The 16,563-nt window shown below is 41.7% G+C and overlaps 1 protein-coding gene across 1 annotated transcript in view; it reads right to left on the reverse strand.

Annotated features, from left to right (window-relative positions):
* The window catches only part of CIT (citron rho-interacting serine/threonine kinase), a 162,675-nt gene that overhangs the window by 57,847 nt on the left and 88,265 nt on the right, over positions 1-16,563 (reverse strand). The window contains 5 exon segments of the mRNA XM_021007994.2: positions 2,257-2,310; positions 10,270-10,467; positions 12,805-12,979; positions 14,836-14,945; positions 15,638-15,754. Of these exon segments, the coding sequence (XP_020863653.1) occupies positions 2,257-2,310; positions 10,270-10,467; positions 12,805-12,979; positions 14,836-14,945; positions 15,638-15,754 (654 nt within the window).

Consider the following 16,563-nt stretch of genomic DNA (forward strand, 5'->3'; position numbering starts at 1 on the left):
AAGAAATGATGAGCAGGCAGACTTCAGAAAAACCTGGAAAGACTTGCATGGTCTGATGCTGAGTGAAGTGAGCAGAACCAGGAGAATGTTGTCCACAGTAACAGCCATGTTGTGCAATGACTAACTTTGATAGACGTAGCCCTTCCCAGCGAGGCAAGGATCTAAGACATCTCCAAAAGTCTCATGATGGAATATGCTATCCACATCCAAAGAAAGAACTATGGAGTTTGAACGCAGATCAAAGCATACTATTTGCTCTTTTTTTTTCCCTTCTGTTTTGTTTTGTTTCTTCTTTCGTGTGGTTCCTCCTATTGGTTCTAACTCTTCTTTACAACACGACTAACGTGAAAATATGTTTAACAGGAATGTATATGTAGAGCCTATGTTGGATTGCATGCTGTCTTGGGGAGGGAGGCAGACAGGGAAGGGGAGAAAATTTAAAACTCAAAAGTTTATGGAAGTGATTGTTGAAAACTAAAAACAAATTAATTTTTTAAAAAAAGATGCATATAGCTCTTTTTTGACATGCGGTATCCTTAAAGTACCCATTACACTTACAAAAGTATAATACTCTTGGTTAAAGGTCATCACTTTTTACAATGAACACTTCCTGGAGCTGCAGAGCACTGTTCTAGAACAACCATCATCATATGAGTGTCCCAAAAGTCTTCGTGCAGTTTTAAGCTTTTTAAAAGCTTCTGGACCACCATGAGTCAGCTCACGTTTCTGTAGAGCCACAAGATTCACGAAACACTTTCTCTACAATGACCCTGAGAGTATTCTTGGTCCCATTTTATAAGCAGAGCAACCCTGAGGAGGCTCTGAGAGGTTCAGGGCATGCCCATGATCACCCATTCATGAAATAATTAAAACGATTCCAAATAGGTCTCACTGGACCCCAACTCCAGCATTTTAGGGTAAGAATTTTAACTACATGAATTACACTTCAGAGAACAAAACACTACTATGTCTTGGGAAAAAAAGACAAATTTCCAAGGAGAAAAGTCTAAAAAGTTGAACCAGCTGACTGACCTACACTTTTAAAATATATCTCATTTTAAGATACATAGTAGTAGAAAAATATTACATAAATACATTGGCTCAATGTTTAAGTGCCCATCTACAACACGTACAGCTGTTATGGAAAATATGAATTCAGAACACTAGAAGAGAAAATAGAGGAAGCAGGAACAGAATGAGAGGGAACTTGCTAGTCAAAGAACAGATAATAGAGAAATGGATGAAAGCCCCAGCAATGCAAAAAAGATCTCTCTACACCAAGTCATTTATGAGCATATACAAGTGGAAGGCCCAAAAACAGGACGCAAGGACTTCCTGCCCCCAGGGAGTAAGCTCTGCTGCTACGTCACTTACTGGGAAAAGAAGTCTGTTATTCTGAAAAAGACATCTCAGCCTCTAGGAGGCCCTGGACTATTTGGCAGGGAAAGAATATGAGGGAGGACAGGGATTGAGAGGGAGAACATGAAGACATGAACAGGCTGGCAAGCAAACCGGTTTGGGGTCAAAACAGAGTGGAGACCATGAGTGAGTGGAGCACATAGCCTGTTCTTCCAGAAGAGAGGAGAGTCTGAAATAAGGACTTGCCATTTTTGAAATTCCCCTATCTCGTACCTAACACAAAGAAAGCATGCACATCTGCTGAAGGTATTTCATGATAAAATCAATGACTCTGAGTTCTCATATGAAATACTAAGAGGCCCTAAAGGGCTCAAGGAAATAATTTGCAAGTTCAGAGCCCCATATGGCTGTTCCAAGCAAGAAGTTAAAATGGTGTGGCTTAAATGAGGAAGGTCCCATTGCTATTCCCTGTAGGAGGATGAGCTACTTGGTGTGACCAGCCAGAGAGGCCTGTTCTTGCCTTCTACACAAGAGCTCTGCCTCAGGCCAGAAGCTGGGCAGGTGAATTTCTCTTTCCCATTTTCATCTTTTGCTGCAGCTATTATCCCATTCTTAGCAGTTATACTGGAAAAAAAAAAGATGATTAGATTTGGAGCCTAATAAATTACCCTCCTCCAATAACATGATGAATAGATAGTAATTTTTTAAAGGGACAGATATCTCAAAAACTAAACTTTATATAAGGCTTAAAAATTCAAATCCACTTAGTTTAAATTGCACTGACTCCTTTAAGCCAAACACCCATGTGAGAAATGAAGAGCAGAAAGGAGTAAGTTCAGCATTTACTTTTTCATTCTTAATTTTGAATTATTTTAATGATCTTTATTTAATACTCACTGTGCAGCTATTACGAAGGGCTTCAAATTTACGCTGGATTTCATCTCTATGTGCCTAAAAGGTAAGAAGTTAATCATCAATTTTTCATACATTAGAACAGGATCTAATAGTTATTGGTCAAATACACTAAAGAGCAATTTCCCTAGTACGTAAGCAAGTTGGGAAAGAAGATGTACATCTTCAATTGCAAAGAATCAACTAGCACAAGTGAAATTAACTTTAAAAAATCAAATCACTGATAAACATTTTGCTGCATTACAGACAAGACACAATTTAGATTATGCAATCCCTATAAAGTATTTAATTTTTATAGGCTGCCCAAAAGATAGAAAAACAATAACGTTTACTTTTTATTTTACTAGACCTGTTATTTTAAAAATAGAATTTCCTCTTTTGTCCCTGAGTCCCTCCACTTGACCACCTGCTGCCTCCCGAACACGGGTCCTGTATTTGGCTAGCCTGTCTAAAGCTCGGCTCTACGTAAGGTAAGCTGCCATCTTGGACTGATTTCACTCATGAAATACATGAAACACTCATACTGGTCAGGAATTCTTTGGGGGACCTAGACTTGCTGTTATTTTCTAGCTTTGTGACTCAAATCTGGTAACAGTGGGAAGAACATTAGATTAGGAAGCAGAAAACCTGGGTTCTAGTCTTGCTCCTATCACAACACACATCTCTAAAGTGCCAGGCACTGAGATACAAAGTCAAAAACAGAGCAGTCCTTGGCCTGAGAGAGACGACATTCTCCTGAAGGAGCTACAACATTACACCAGCAAGGACAGTGAAAGCCAAGTGGAGGGGGCAGAGAGGCCACAGGCGAGGCTTGTGGCATCTGAGCTGAATTTGAATCACTTCACCTTAATTCACGGGCTTCTGTTTCCTCATCTGTAAAATGAAAAGTTGAACCAGATGATATCCGATAGCTCTTTTCCGATCTCAAACTGTACATTCGTGTACTTGCTTATTTATATTAAGCTTCAAGTGTGTTTTACACAAAGACTGTCCAATTTATCAGTCAACTGCTAATAAGTAGTTTATTTTAACTGTCATATTAGAGTTCAGATGCCTAATAACATCAGAATATTCCTATTGACACTAATTACAAGACTGTCTGATCATGTCTGATTAACCAATACTAATTCTAATTGAATATGTAATGACAGAATTGATATTTCATCACTACAGTCACAGCAATAGAACCTCTAACTGACAACTTCTTGACTATGAAGTACTAAAGCAAGAACCTATCACTGATCCTGCGGCTGATCCTGGAAATACTATAACCACTAGGCTTCCATCATTATGAGTACACAACATAAAGTGCATACACAGCCCTCATGAAGCTTACGCCCTAAAAAAATAAAAGACAGGGACCTATGGAGACCTAGAAATACACAGGAAGTCATTCACTCATTCAATAACGTGTTGAGCATCTACATACACCCTGCAAGGTCCTGTATAAGCTGCTATGAGAAAAAAAAAAGTCTTACCATCTGGTAGTTTGGGAGAAAATGAATAAACACATAACAGCACACAAATAAAAGCGTAATACATGTCATCAGGGAGGCAGCTGGTGGCTCGCCGGATAGAGCTGGTCCAGGAGTCAGGAATACCTGAGTTCAAATTCTGCCTCAGACTCTTACTAGCTATAGGACCCTGGCCAAGTAACTTTACGTTGGTCTGTCTCAGTTTTCTCATCTGTGAAATGTGGAGAATCATAACACCTGCCTCCCTAGATGATTGTGAGGCTCAAATGAGATATTTGTAAAATGTTCTGCAAACCTTAAAGCCTTATATAAAAGCTAGCTGTTATTATTACTACACAGGCTATAGGAGTTAAAAAGTACAGGTATACCTTGTTTTATTGCACTTCACAGATATCGTGTTTTTTACAGACCGAAGATCGGTGGCAACCCTGCACTGAGCCAGTCTACTGGCACCATTTTTCCAACAGTTTGTGCTCACGTCATGTCAGTATCACGTTCTGGTAATTCTAGCAATATTTCAAACTTTATTATTATTATATCTGTCATGGTGATCTGTGATCAGTGATCTTCGGGAATTGCACCCACATAAGATGGCGAACTTAATAAATGTTTGGTGTGTTCAGACTGTTCCAGCAACAGGCTGTTCCCCTGTCTCTCTCCCTGAGACAAAACGACATTGAAATTAGGCCAATTAATAACCTTACAGTGGCCTCTAGATGTTTAAGTGAAAGGAAGAGTCGTGTATCTCTTACTTTAAGGCAAAAGCTAGAAATGATTAAGCTTCGTGAGAAAGGCATGTCGAAAGCCAGGACAGGCCAAAAGGTAGGCCGCCAGCCTGATCAGTCAGAAGCCATGAGCCTCCAGGCAAGACCCTACACCAGCAAAGAGAGTACGATGCACCGAAGGCTCATATGACGGTTAACATTTTTTAGCAATAAGGTATTTTTAATTAAAGCATGTACATTTTTAAAGACATGACGCCATTGCACACTTAGTATACTACAGGATAGTGTGAGGAAACCAAAAATTTCATGCGGCTCACTTTATGGGGTACGTGTTTTTTATTGCGGTGGTCTGGGACCACATTCACCAAACTGAAATCTGCCTGTGCTTCAAACAGAGGGGATCAGGCAGGCTTCATGGAGGAGTTGGTATAATCATAATAATGATGATGACAACAATAAGAACTGATATCTGTATTGTGCTTTTAGCACAGGTTTAGTATTAAAAAGATTACCTAATATAAACTCATTTTACATTGAGGAAACTAAGGCCCAAAGAGGCTGAGTGGCTGGCCCCAGGTGATAGTATCTAAGCTGAGACTGAAGACAGGTCTTCTGGCTCAAAACCCAGGGCCTTTCCTCCTGTACCCCACTGCTGATCCTCCAGCCCGCCCTGTGAGGCGGGCACCATGCAGGGTAGACAAGGTAACGGATTCTGATGCAGAGGCCCTAAGTTTAAGTTAAGCCTCAGACGCTTTTGAGTTTCATGACCATGGGCGAGTCACTTAATCTCTCACAGCCTCAGTTTCCTCATCTGGAAAAATGGAGTGGATGTGTGAGGAAAGTGATTCACAAGCTCAAACATGCTACATAAATTGGAGTTGTCATCATCCAGAGCTCCAAGTGATAAGGGGATTTCCTCATGTTTTGTGGTCCCATGGCAAGAGTGCTGGACTGGGAGTCAGAAGGCCCTGGGTGCACAGGCCAGCTCAGATACTTGCTGTGCCTCTGTGGCCCTGGGCTGACCGTAACCTCCCTGGCCTTCAACTTCTTCAACTATCTAATGAGGGGACTCGACCAGATGGCCCTTAAGTTTCCTTACAGCTTTCAATCCATGACCTATGTCTCCCAGCCACACAGCGGACAAGCCCTGGCACCTTGAGCTGATCTTAACAGCAAGGACGCAGCCCTCTGAACTCTCCAACAATCAGAGAAGGAGCTGGGGAAAGGATGAGGGAAAACCGCAAGAGCGAGAGCAAAAATGCAGACGCCGCAAAGTAAAAAGCACGCACAGGGAAGGGCAAACAGCCCCACCGAGCTCCACGTGAAGGGGCTGTGTGAGAGGGAAGGCTGAAGAGGTAGCTTACAATCAGCCTTTCCCACACACAGTATTGTCTTAACTGCCTTTCCCATCTGTCTTCATGAAAATTTGGGAAGAGGAAGAAAGAGGGTATGGAGAAAACTGCTGAGGCGCTGATGAAAACGGACAAGATTAGACCCCTACCTATGTTCAGAAGCCAGGCAAAGCCAAGCTCTCCTTCACTCATTCCTTTACGTGTACAGCACGCACCAAACTTAAGCTTCCTATTTCTGATCCTTGATTTTATTTCTTGGCTCTCACTTCGGCAATTTAATAATTAAGTGCAGTTTTTAGGATGATGTCCATTAGCGATGCACATATCAAAAATAGGGAAGGAAAACCGACAACAGAACCATATGGCAACAACACTTGAGAGAAAAATAACACTAAGCAAAAAGCTTCAGAAGCTTCTTGACTACACAGTGATATTCCTTAGGCCAAAATGGCAGACACATCTCCAAATTACACCCAGAGAGACCAGGAAGCCAGAACCTCTCCTGTAGGTCTCAGTGTGACCTTACACCAAACAACAAAGCCTACTGGCTTCTGTATGCCCTCACAACTGCTGATCGAGAAGACCGCAAGGAATCCTGACTGTAAATATGAAGTCTAGAGACACCGTAAACAATCTCCCCCAACAATCAAAACTGCAGAGTTGGCAATTTCAGAGGTTCAGACCCAGAGTATTAAAAAGTTTCCTTAGGTGGCTATTTACACACATTTAATTTCATGTACACTTTCTGACTTCATTCAATATTCTACTATTAACAGTGGTTGAATTTTTATGCATCGGGGGAAAAAAGGGTGGATCCAAAGGAGAGTGGTAAAGCAGAATGCATAAAAAAGCCGACCAAATGGCTCCTCTGCCAAGTGACTTCAACAGAGCTCTACAGTTTAATTGGGTTCCGTCCAACTGGCAGGAGGAAAAGGCCAGATCAGGGAACTCTTTTCTTTAAAAATTCATCTCATGCTGGAGGTAAAGGCCTTGCTTTAGATCTTGCCAGATCCAACTTCATTTTCGTTTTAGAATGTAGCATGTCACATTTAAACACTATGAACTCTTAAGAGATCATTTTCGATCAAACTACTTTAATTTGAAACTCATCATATCTGAATTCAACCATTTTCCTCTCCAGAAAAGAACACCTTCTTTAGAATGAATACATTTAACAGAACTGAATCCAAAAAAACAATCCCATGTTACCAATAACCAGGATTATGGACAATAATTAACGAAGAATAGCACGAGCATGCATGCGTGTGCGCACACACACACATACACACACACACAATCTTCAAACTTCAAACAGCAAAACCAAATCAACAATAAAAAGGCTTTGATTTCTGTGTAGCCAACACATCAACCCAACTATTTCACTTAAAGAGCTATCATACATCCCATCTATCTGAATAAACACTGACCACACTAAACACTTCGTATTTCACAAGTATCACCATCATTCCAACAAAGGAGGACTAAAGCTCTAGATTTCAAGAAGCCCATATCTCTTTTTAAAAATAGCATATAATTCAACAAGCATTATCAAACACCCATAGAATGCAAATCACAGTGCTAGCCACTGAGGTGAAACACTTTCAGGTAAGGCATAGTCTCTACCCTCAGGGAGCTTACAGTCAGATAAGATGAAAATGACACAAAGGAAACCACAACACAAAGGAACCCTGACAAGCACCAGGGAGGGGCCAACAGATTCTTCCCTGAGGATCCGGGAGGGAAGGTGCTTACTGACTGTGGGACGTCAGGAAGGCTTAATGGAGGAAGCTACATCTACGGGGACTAACAGGGTGGGTAATAATCCAAAAGGCATCAGCAGAACAGAGAAGCGATTCCAGGCAGAGAAAGCACTAGGAAGGGCAGGGCAAGGTTCATTCATGGGCTATGCTGAGTCTAGTGTACCTGAAACCCACAGTCCCCCGAGTAAGGACACAACAATTAATCAGAAAGCACCTATGCTGCTTGATCCAGGCCTAGCTCTGGGTCAGGGGCCCAGTTTGAAATCAAACTAAGAAGCTTTGGGCAAAAGGAACTAGACTACTTGGAAGAGGGAGCCACTGAAGACTTTGGAACCAAAGAAAGTTAAGGCAAGATTTACACGCAAGTTACCAATCAATAAGCATTAACCAAGGATCCACTTTGCACCAAGCTCTGTGCTAGATGCCAGGGATACAAAGTATTTTGAAAGTGCAACAATCCCTACTCTTCGCAAAATTAAATTTTATCATGAGAGACATCATGTCCATATTTAAGAAGATAAAGAATGAACGTCCTTAAGATAAACACAAGGTAGAAAGACAAGGAAGACCTGGGGTACAGATATGAACGACAGCTTTCATGAGGAGATGTGAGAAGCCTACCGTAGCAGCACCAGCGGGCGATGGCAAGGCCGGCACCCACACCAGGACGCTGGCCGAGGGCCAAGCCAGAACCATGAAGGACTCAGCAGATGACGAGACAAGAGCAGGAGGGAGGGGAACTGTTGAGAACAAGATTCCAACACGGAACACTGCAGAAATGGCGCCAGCCTCAGCAGGAGTCAGCAGGCCTTGGGGTGAGGGGTGGGAAAGGAGAAGGAACTGTGTGCTCGATTTGGGGCGTCCTGCACATAAGATGCTAGTGAGAGCTACTCCACTGGGAGTAGCCTCTAGGCAGTTGGAGACACTGGCTTGGAGCTCGGAAGAGGTTTGGGCTGCTGATAGATATTTAGAGGTCACCTCTAAGAAGGCAGAAGTTAAAGCCATGGGACTGAATGGGACTGCCATTGGAGACAAGGGAAGGGCTAAAACCATAAGGAGACACCCACCTCAAAGGACTGGGCAGAGGTTTAGGCACCAACAAAGGAGGCAGAAGAGCAGTCAGATGCTCTTCATACACTTTGAGGTGGTGATCTCAGCCACCTAAATTAACTGTGGTAGGCTTCCAAAAGCCGGTCCACAGCACCTTCTAACGTCCAGAATTTAATGGTTTAAAGGGCCAAGCTACCTGCAGATAAACAGCCGCGATACATATGCAATTTTGTATTTGTTGTCTCAAATAGAAACACAGTAAGATATGATGTCTGTGCCTTTCCTTATTCTAACAGGGTGGCAAAATACGGTCCTATCTTTGCAGGTCCAAGGAAATTTTGGATTGGAGGGACATCACTGCAGCCCACTATTGTAAGGAGAAAAGGCTATTTAAATGGAAACTCAGTACTAGGCACACAATAAGTGCTAAATTTTCATTCCTTAATTGATGGCTTATAAATAAATATCTGAAATGGTAAATAATAAACAAATTAAATAAATTCTTTTTGGCATGTGGGCAAAAATTCAGAAAGAAAGTAATGTCAACAACTTCAAAATACTAGCAATAGAAATATAGGGACTCCATTTAACCAGTAGGAAGAACCTAAGATAAACCACTTTTTAAAAGAAATTCAAAATTTTCCCATTTGGATCTTGTTAGATGGCAAGAAAATATCATGGAGGCAGACCCGTCATTTTAAAATAAGAATAATTCAGTAAAAGTCAGAGGCTGACCATATAAATAAATTACTAAAAATGATAGAATGGCAACTTATAGTAACAGGAGGGAAGAAACAGCATTAATCTACATTTGTACTAAGTGATATCCAGAAAGAATAACACAGTGCAAACCCAAGAAAAATGCCTATTAGTGGAAATAAAAATATAAAATACTATTTTTGAGAAGTAGTGTGTTATAGTGAAAAAAGTACTAGCCTTTGAGTAAGAATACCTGGGTTCCAGTCCCAATCCTAGCATATACTGGCCATAATCATGAGTAAGTCACTAAACCTCTGGAAACCTCACTGAGCCTGTTTCTTCATTTTAAAATGGTGATAATACCTGCACTACTCTTACAGAATGCAGGAGTTAGAAGGATCAGAGGACAGATTTAGAGCTGGAAAGGACCGTAGAAATGATCTCTTCCAACTCCCCATTCCCCTTTCCCCCTTTAAGAGCTGAGAAGGTCAACACTTAGAAGTTAAGGGGACTCACCCCAGGCCACATGGTTAGCCTAAGTGTCAGAGCTGAGACCTGAACCCAAGTCACTTGACCTCAAGTGTCAGAGACATCCTAACTGCCAGGGTTATTGTGAGGAAGGAGTCTCAGAAAACCACAGAACATCATGCAAAGGTAAACTGGAGGAAAAGGAACGTACAACAGGTAGTTCTTCAAAATTCCAAAAGAAACTTCCAGCAGCCACAATTAATTATCAAAAGAAAAACTAACCAAGAAAAATATACCAACTCCAGTTAAGTGAAGGAGAAGCTCAGGTGAGGGGACTCTCTGGCAGTTAAACAGCCTCTGGGAATCCTTCTTCCCTCCCAAGAGTTAACCCCCACAGCTCTCGCCTCATCAGGTCTCTGCTCTGCCAGGTGTCCCCCAGCCCCACCGCTCTGGTGTTCTTTGGACCTACCGTGAGGGCCTGGATCTCCTCCTCCGCTTCTGCCGTTGTCTCCTCCAGCTCGGTTTTTGCCTGGCGGAGCTGACTCTCCAAGGCTGTGCGAGCAGACTGCAATGCTGAAAGCTGAGATTCTCTCTCCTGGAGGGAGAGCTGCAGTTCAGTGAGCTGGCGCTTAAGTTCCAACTTTTGTTCTTCGTGCTCTAGACTAACCTAATTAAGAGAAAGAGCCAACACTCAAAGGAAGTCAATTGACAAGGAAATTAAGGCAAAATCTGACACAGTTGTGCCCCTCAAACCGGAGTCTGGTTGGCAGAACATTTACTGAGGGCAGCACAAAGGAAAACATTCTACTGGCAAATCTCACTGCCTCTGATAAACCTAGCTGGTGTGAGAACTGTACGAGGCCTTCATGCTATCCATCACTTAAAATATTTAAGGGCTTGGAACGTGTCCAAGAGAGAACTACAGAGCAAGAATCTCAAATGCAAATTAGAACAATTACTCTTATATTTAAAAAAAAAATCTAATAGCTGTATCATACACAGAAAATAGCTACAAATAACTTCCTATTAGTAACAAGGACACGTTCAAAATGTTAACAGAACTTGATTAGAATGACAGACCACTTTCATTTAGTTTAAATATGCTTGCCTTGATTGATTTTTTTATTAGGTAATTCCCCATCACCACACTGCAAACTGGTGCTTCTTACCCCCTATTAAAATACCAGAAGGAAAGAGCACAATTAGCATGCCTCTGCTCAGGAGACATGCCCACCTAGAAGGCAGAACTCCCAAAGGCAGGTGACATGCCATGTGATTTCACTGGGGGTAGAACTAGTTAGAATAAAAGCAGAACTCAAAGACCAGGTATCTCTGCTCTCCAACACTTTCTGTAAAAGTGCAGGATTCTCTGCAGACCATGGAGTAAATCCCTCTTGGGTCAATCTAAACACAAGGAGTTTGTCAAAACTAAAAGATGAAAACCCAAGCAAAAAGCCAATAGTCCAGCTACATCAACAACAAAAGAAACAGTAAATATGGGATGGCTAAATGGTGTTCAATGGATGTACACATTCATTATTCAAAAACCACAACAGATTCAAACATGAATAGATGAATCTAGGCAACATATGGAAAGCAAGTTGGGAAAGTAGATTTCATTTAGAACAACAAATACTTGGCCCACAGATTTCAAGATAAACTTGGTTATTTTAGGTGTATGCTGAAACTCTCTGAGAACTTATACTACACTTAAGTTACAATATAGTGGAGTCTTAGGTTCTGGTTAGTGGCAACTCTAAAGGAGACAACTGCAGAGTCATGTAACCAGGGAGTAATGACAGCTAAGAATGAGCCATTCATTCTTCAAAAGTCAGAAGGAAAGAGTATGAAGATGGAGAAATGTCAGCTTAAGATAAGCCACTATGCATGATGATGGTCTGGTATTCTTAGACATAATGGTAACACATGGCTGAATGACTACTATTCACCTGTTTTCCTTGAGATACTATCTATCTATCTATCTATCTATCTATCTGGAAAGTTGGCTATTATTATTGTTCTATGTGCAGCTTGTTGCCAGAGAAAATGAAACAAAATTATAATTGTGAAGCTGACCTTCCTAGCCAAATCCCCAAAGGAAACACAAGCCCCAAAAGACTGAGGCTTCTTGCCTTTCTCTGGGACATACAGTGAGTCTAAATGCCTAATTCCAAATGGAGCAACAAGTTTCACTGGAAACACCTTTCCATCTATTTGTCCTGTTAATATGGAGCTAGAGTCCCTGCCTGCCTGGGCATGACACTATAAGGTAGAAATTTTTGAAAGGGGAAACGCAAGGGAAAGAAACACTATCCAAATGTAAATTTTCTGCAGAGATGTATTTTAACTACTTAGAGCATTAAGTGAGGCCCTATGCTAAAAAGCTTATTGTAGAAACTAATAAAAAAAGTCTAGAAAATTAAAGTTAATTATCCTCTGAGGCTTTCAGATCACTTAAAGGCATGATGAAAAACCTCTCTGTCCTCTCTTTTTCCTTTTAAGACTCCATTATAATTGAAGATACTCCCCACTGTGAGCATTTCAGGTTTGGGCCTTGGCCCTATGCTCTTCTCCCTCTGTGCTCTCTTCCTTGGAGCCTCATCCATCTTCAGGGTTTCACCTATTAGCTCGATGCAGATGTTCCTAAACATCTGTCTACAGCCCTTTCTTGTCCTGGAAATTTAAACTAAGTTCAAGTCCCATATCTCCAACTGTCTCCTGGACATTTCTACTCAGATGGTCCACTTGCCTCAAACTCAGCATGCCTAAAACCAAATTCATCTTCTCTACTCACACCTCATTCCTCAAAACACAGGGGGGGCCTTATCACTGCTCTGTTTCTATTATTGGCACCCCATGCTTGCAAGACACCTGAAGCTCAAAAATCTGGAATCGTCATTCACTCCTCCCCTCTCCCTTCTCTATGCTGTTAAGCTTAGTTAATTGGGACGTTAAATTTCTCCTCAGCACAGAAGATTAATGCAAAATGAACCTTCATTTGTACCTCCCTCAGCCTTGTCTCCAGCTCTAAAAGGCGACTCTTGTCACTATGGTCTTGATGACTGATTTTTTCCAACTGTTCTTCCAGCTTTCGATTCTGAGCCTCCAATTTCCCAGCTTGTGTTTCCAGATAAAACTTCTGTTGTCTGAGTTCTGAAATCATCTCTTCTTGGGCTTTCCTGATGGGGGTGGAGGGAATCAAACAAAAATACATATTCACTTGCAGACCATCATTTGATTTAGAAAGTACATACAAAAATAGTATAACAGAAACTTCTCAATAAATGGACCATGATCACTCCCAAATTAGCTTATCCTATTTCTGCCTCAAATATACATCATGGAAAAATCTGGTTAACTTTTTAGTCATCTTTGCTCAGGTCCCCACACCTGTGGTATTAATCATGTACGTGGGAGATGATAGAAATATTACCATTTAACTCCTTTGCCAATTGTGAAGTCTATCTCTAAGCAGGTGGAAAAGCTCCTATTTAATGTACATAAGAGATTAACTTTACCACCTCAGGCAATCACTTACCTAAACAAGGTCCCAAAAGAGACACAGGAAGTAGAACCTATTTGGAAAGAGTATTCTTTTTCCTTTCATTTGCCTTGGATACGCACTATTCCTTTCTCTAAACTTCATAGAAGTAACCCACCAGAAAAACTGAAAGGCCGAGAACTGTCTTACTGTGACCTAAAGTACCTAGACAGGTAAGAAGAGCCACAGAGGGGCTTGTAGACAAAACCTATGACCTGTGGTTCTGTTTTAAATGAACAAGTTTAAGGGAAGACACAGAGAACTATCCTGAAACTCGATCTTCCTTGACGGCCCATTCTGTAAATTACTTTTCTGCAATTGACTCGATTTCCAAATTTTCCAGAGGCCAGCAAAACAAAACAGAAGCTACTCATTCACACAACATTCATTTCTGAAGAGTTAGAAAAGCAAGTCACTTTAAGGAGAAATGGAGATACACAAAAGCAAAGCTATAAATAGTTACATTAAAGAGGCTGCTGACAATGCCTGGAGAGACTAAAATATCGTTTTTTATCCTGCAATCTCAAAGTAAGTTGAAGTATTTAAGAAAGCACAATTTGGGCTGAGGGAGAGTTAGGGGAGGCACCACAGAATTTCCAAGTTGGAAGAGACCTCAGGGACAACCTAGTTCAAATGGAACCCTTCTAGAACATGCTTGATCCAGCAGTGAGGGGAACCAGCAGACTCTAAAGGAGCCCATTCTACTTCTTGGAAGTTTTCCTATACATGGAGCCTGTATCTGTCACTTTCTCATTTTTCCCCATGGCTCCTAGCCTCCTGTCCTTGGGCCAACAAGTAAGCCCTCTTTCCTGCGCCAGCGCTTCAAATCCTCAAGAAGTACTAGCATGTCCCACCCCCCATTTTCTGAGATCCTTCAGACAGGCTTCATACGGCATGAACAGCAGGCCCTTCCCAATCCCAGCTGCATCCTCTCCCAACGGACTAGACTCCTTGGCAGCCACATTACCAATTCACACTGAACCTCTCGGCCCAAAGCCCTGGGTTTTCTTTTCAGACAACCAGCTGCTTCAGCACACCTCCCTCACCACGGACTTGCAAAGCCAACTTTTATCTCTACTATCTGACAGTCTAAAGACTATCAAAATCTCGAAGATGCTGACTTTGCTGTCCCGCATGTTAGTTCTCTCCCTCACCTGAAAACTTATTTTGCAGGCGTTTTTATCCAAGCCTGACAAAAAGAATAAAAGGCACTAGACCAAGCTTAGATTCCTGTGTCATTCCACAGGAGACTTCCTTCCAAGGCAACGTCAAGCCGTCAAGGGGAGAGGAAAGAAATGGTTGACTTGTGACACTTGGCTGAGACAAATATCATACAAAAAGAAAGGTTCTGAGCTCTGAGCAAAGGCGTGGGTGTTTTACAAATCAAAGAAATTGAATTGGTCACAATTTACCAAAGACAAAGTCTGTGTGGTTGGCACTTGGAGAGAGAACCCTAGCATGCAATCAAGAAAGAGCTAGAATCAGGAGACTTACATGTTCCTCTGGGTAAAAAGGCTGCTGTTTGCTGCCAGTTTATTTGCTTCTGACAATTCCACTATCCTCTGTTCCAGAGACCTGATCTTGGAATCCATAGCATTGATCATCTGAAACACAATACTCCTTTAGACAACACACATCTGAAAATGCCATCAGTTAAGTCAAGATTCGTGGTCAGTGTCAAAATCGCATCTAGAATATTTATAATCTGGCCACAAGCAAAAACTGACTCAAAAAGCCTTTAACATGTCGGTCATGAAAGTCACGGACACAAGCTGATATCCAGTCTCTCTTCTAAGACAGAAACAAAAATAAGTAGCTACCAAAAAATGTTTTGAAGGACCACAATTAAATGGGTACATATTTACACATCATTAGCTAATCTGTGGAATTCATTCTCAGGAATTTCTAAGTGAAAAGTTGTCATTTCTTCATTCGTTACTCACTCCATCATTGTCTCCGATTGCTTATGACACATGTACATAACTACAAAAGGGAAGACACACAAAGCTAAGGAAGAAGAAAATGCAATTACAAAAAACCCTGCAAAGCTTCTCACATCACCCTTGGGAAGATACTGTCTGAGAGGGTGACATAACATCACATATCATGGTTTTTTCGGTGTGATTTTCATGTGAGGAAGTCATGTTCCATGCTGCTCCCTGGCAAAGACCGAGGACAATAATGATGCTCAGAATAGAAGCAACAAGCCCAGGAACGGAGTCTTCTCAAGTATGTGGCCCCCAGAGCATGGTAAGAAACAACTGTTCCAAGTACTTTTCAGTTTGGTCCCACCTACCGCCTTCTGCTCACTGAGAATCTTGCTTTTCTCATGAGCTTCTTCCTCGTGTCTTTGCATCATATTCTCAAGGGTTTCCTTGTCAGCGAGATCTTTCTTTATCTGATTGTCCAGCACCTAAAGGAAACAGAAGAGTAAATGAATGACCTAAGGACCCCAGCTTAGGAGAAAGACTAAACAGGGGCACTTGGCGGGGCTGCTGCCCAGGAAAAGACGAGGAGAAGAGGAGGAGCAGGGAAGAAGCCAAGGCCTCTAAACTTTGGGGCAAGTAGTAAACATTGAAGGGGCTGAGGCAATTATCATGGGGTAGAGTTTACAAATAATACCATCCATTGGAAAAATAATGGGTAGAGTCATTCTAAGTACCTATTTGAAACTAGCTGCCTCACAGTCTACAGAGGCAAACCGCATAGGTCAGCTAAAGAGTGTTTAGGAGAAGACAGAAGAAAAAAACTAGCTCTCTAATTGCTGTGGCCAGCAGATGCTGCCTGTGATGTGGAGCACCAGAATAGCATACTTCATACCAACGAGCAGGTATCGCCCTTCTCTTCTCAAGAAACACCCTCTATGCCTAGCCACCTTTAGGATGAGTCTGCTCACAATTAAGTCTCAATTTAAAGAACTGTGTTCTTCACTGATGAACCAAGGAGAGTCTGGGATGTGGAATCAGCCTTCTGTGGTTGACTGCTAAGCCTGAGGACAGAGGCAGAATTCTAAAGTGACAGCAGGTAGGTTCACATCCCAGACCAATAAACAAAGTAAAACACTATCTATGATGGCTGACTCAAGTTGAATTAAATAGATATTAGAAAAGGAATGATGTGAGCCACTGTTCTCCACACATCTGCTTCAGTCTAGCTAAAGAAGAAACATATCTCTGAGAAGAGGAAGCTTTCCCACTGGAGAAGCCACGTGTTCCTAGAGCT

Source organism: Phascolarctos cinereus, unplaced genomic scaffold (assembly GCF_003287225.1).
Source record: "Phascolarctos cinereus isolate Bilbo 61053 unplaced genomic scaffold, phaCin_HiC Scaffold_4;HRSCAF=312, whole genome shotgun sequence".
Taxonomy (NCBI): domain Eukaryota; kingdom Metazoa; phylum Chordata; class Mammalia; order Diprotodontia; family Phascolarctidae; genus Phascolarctos; species Phascolarctos cinereus.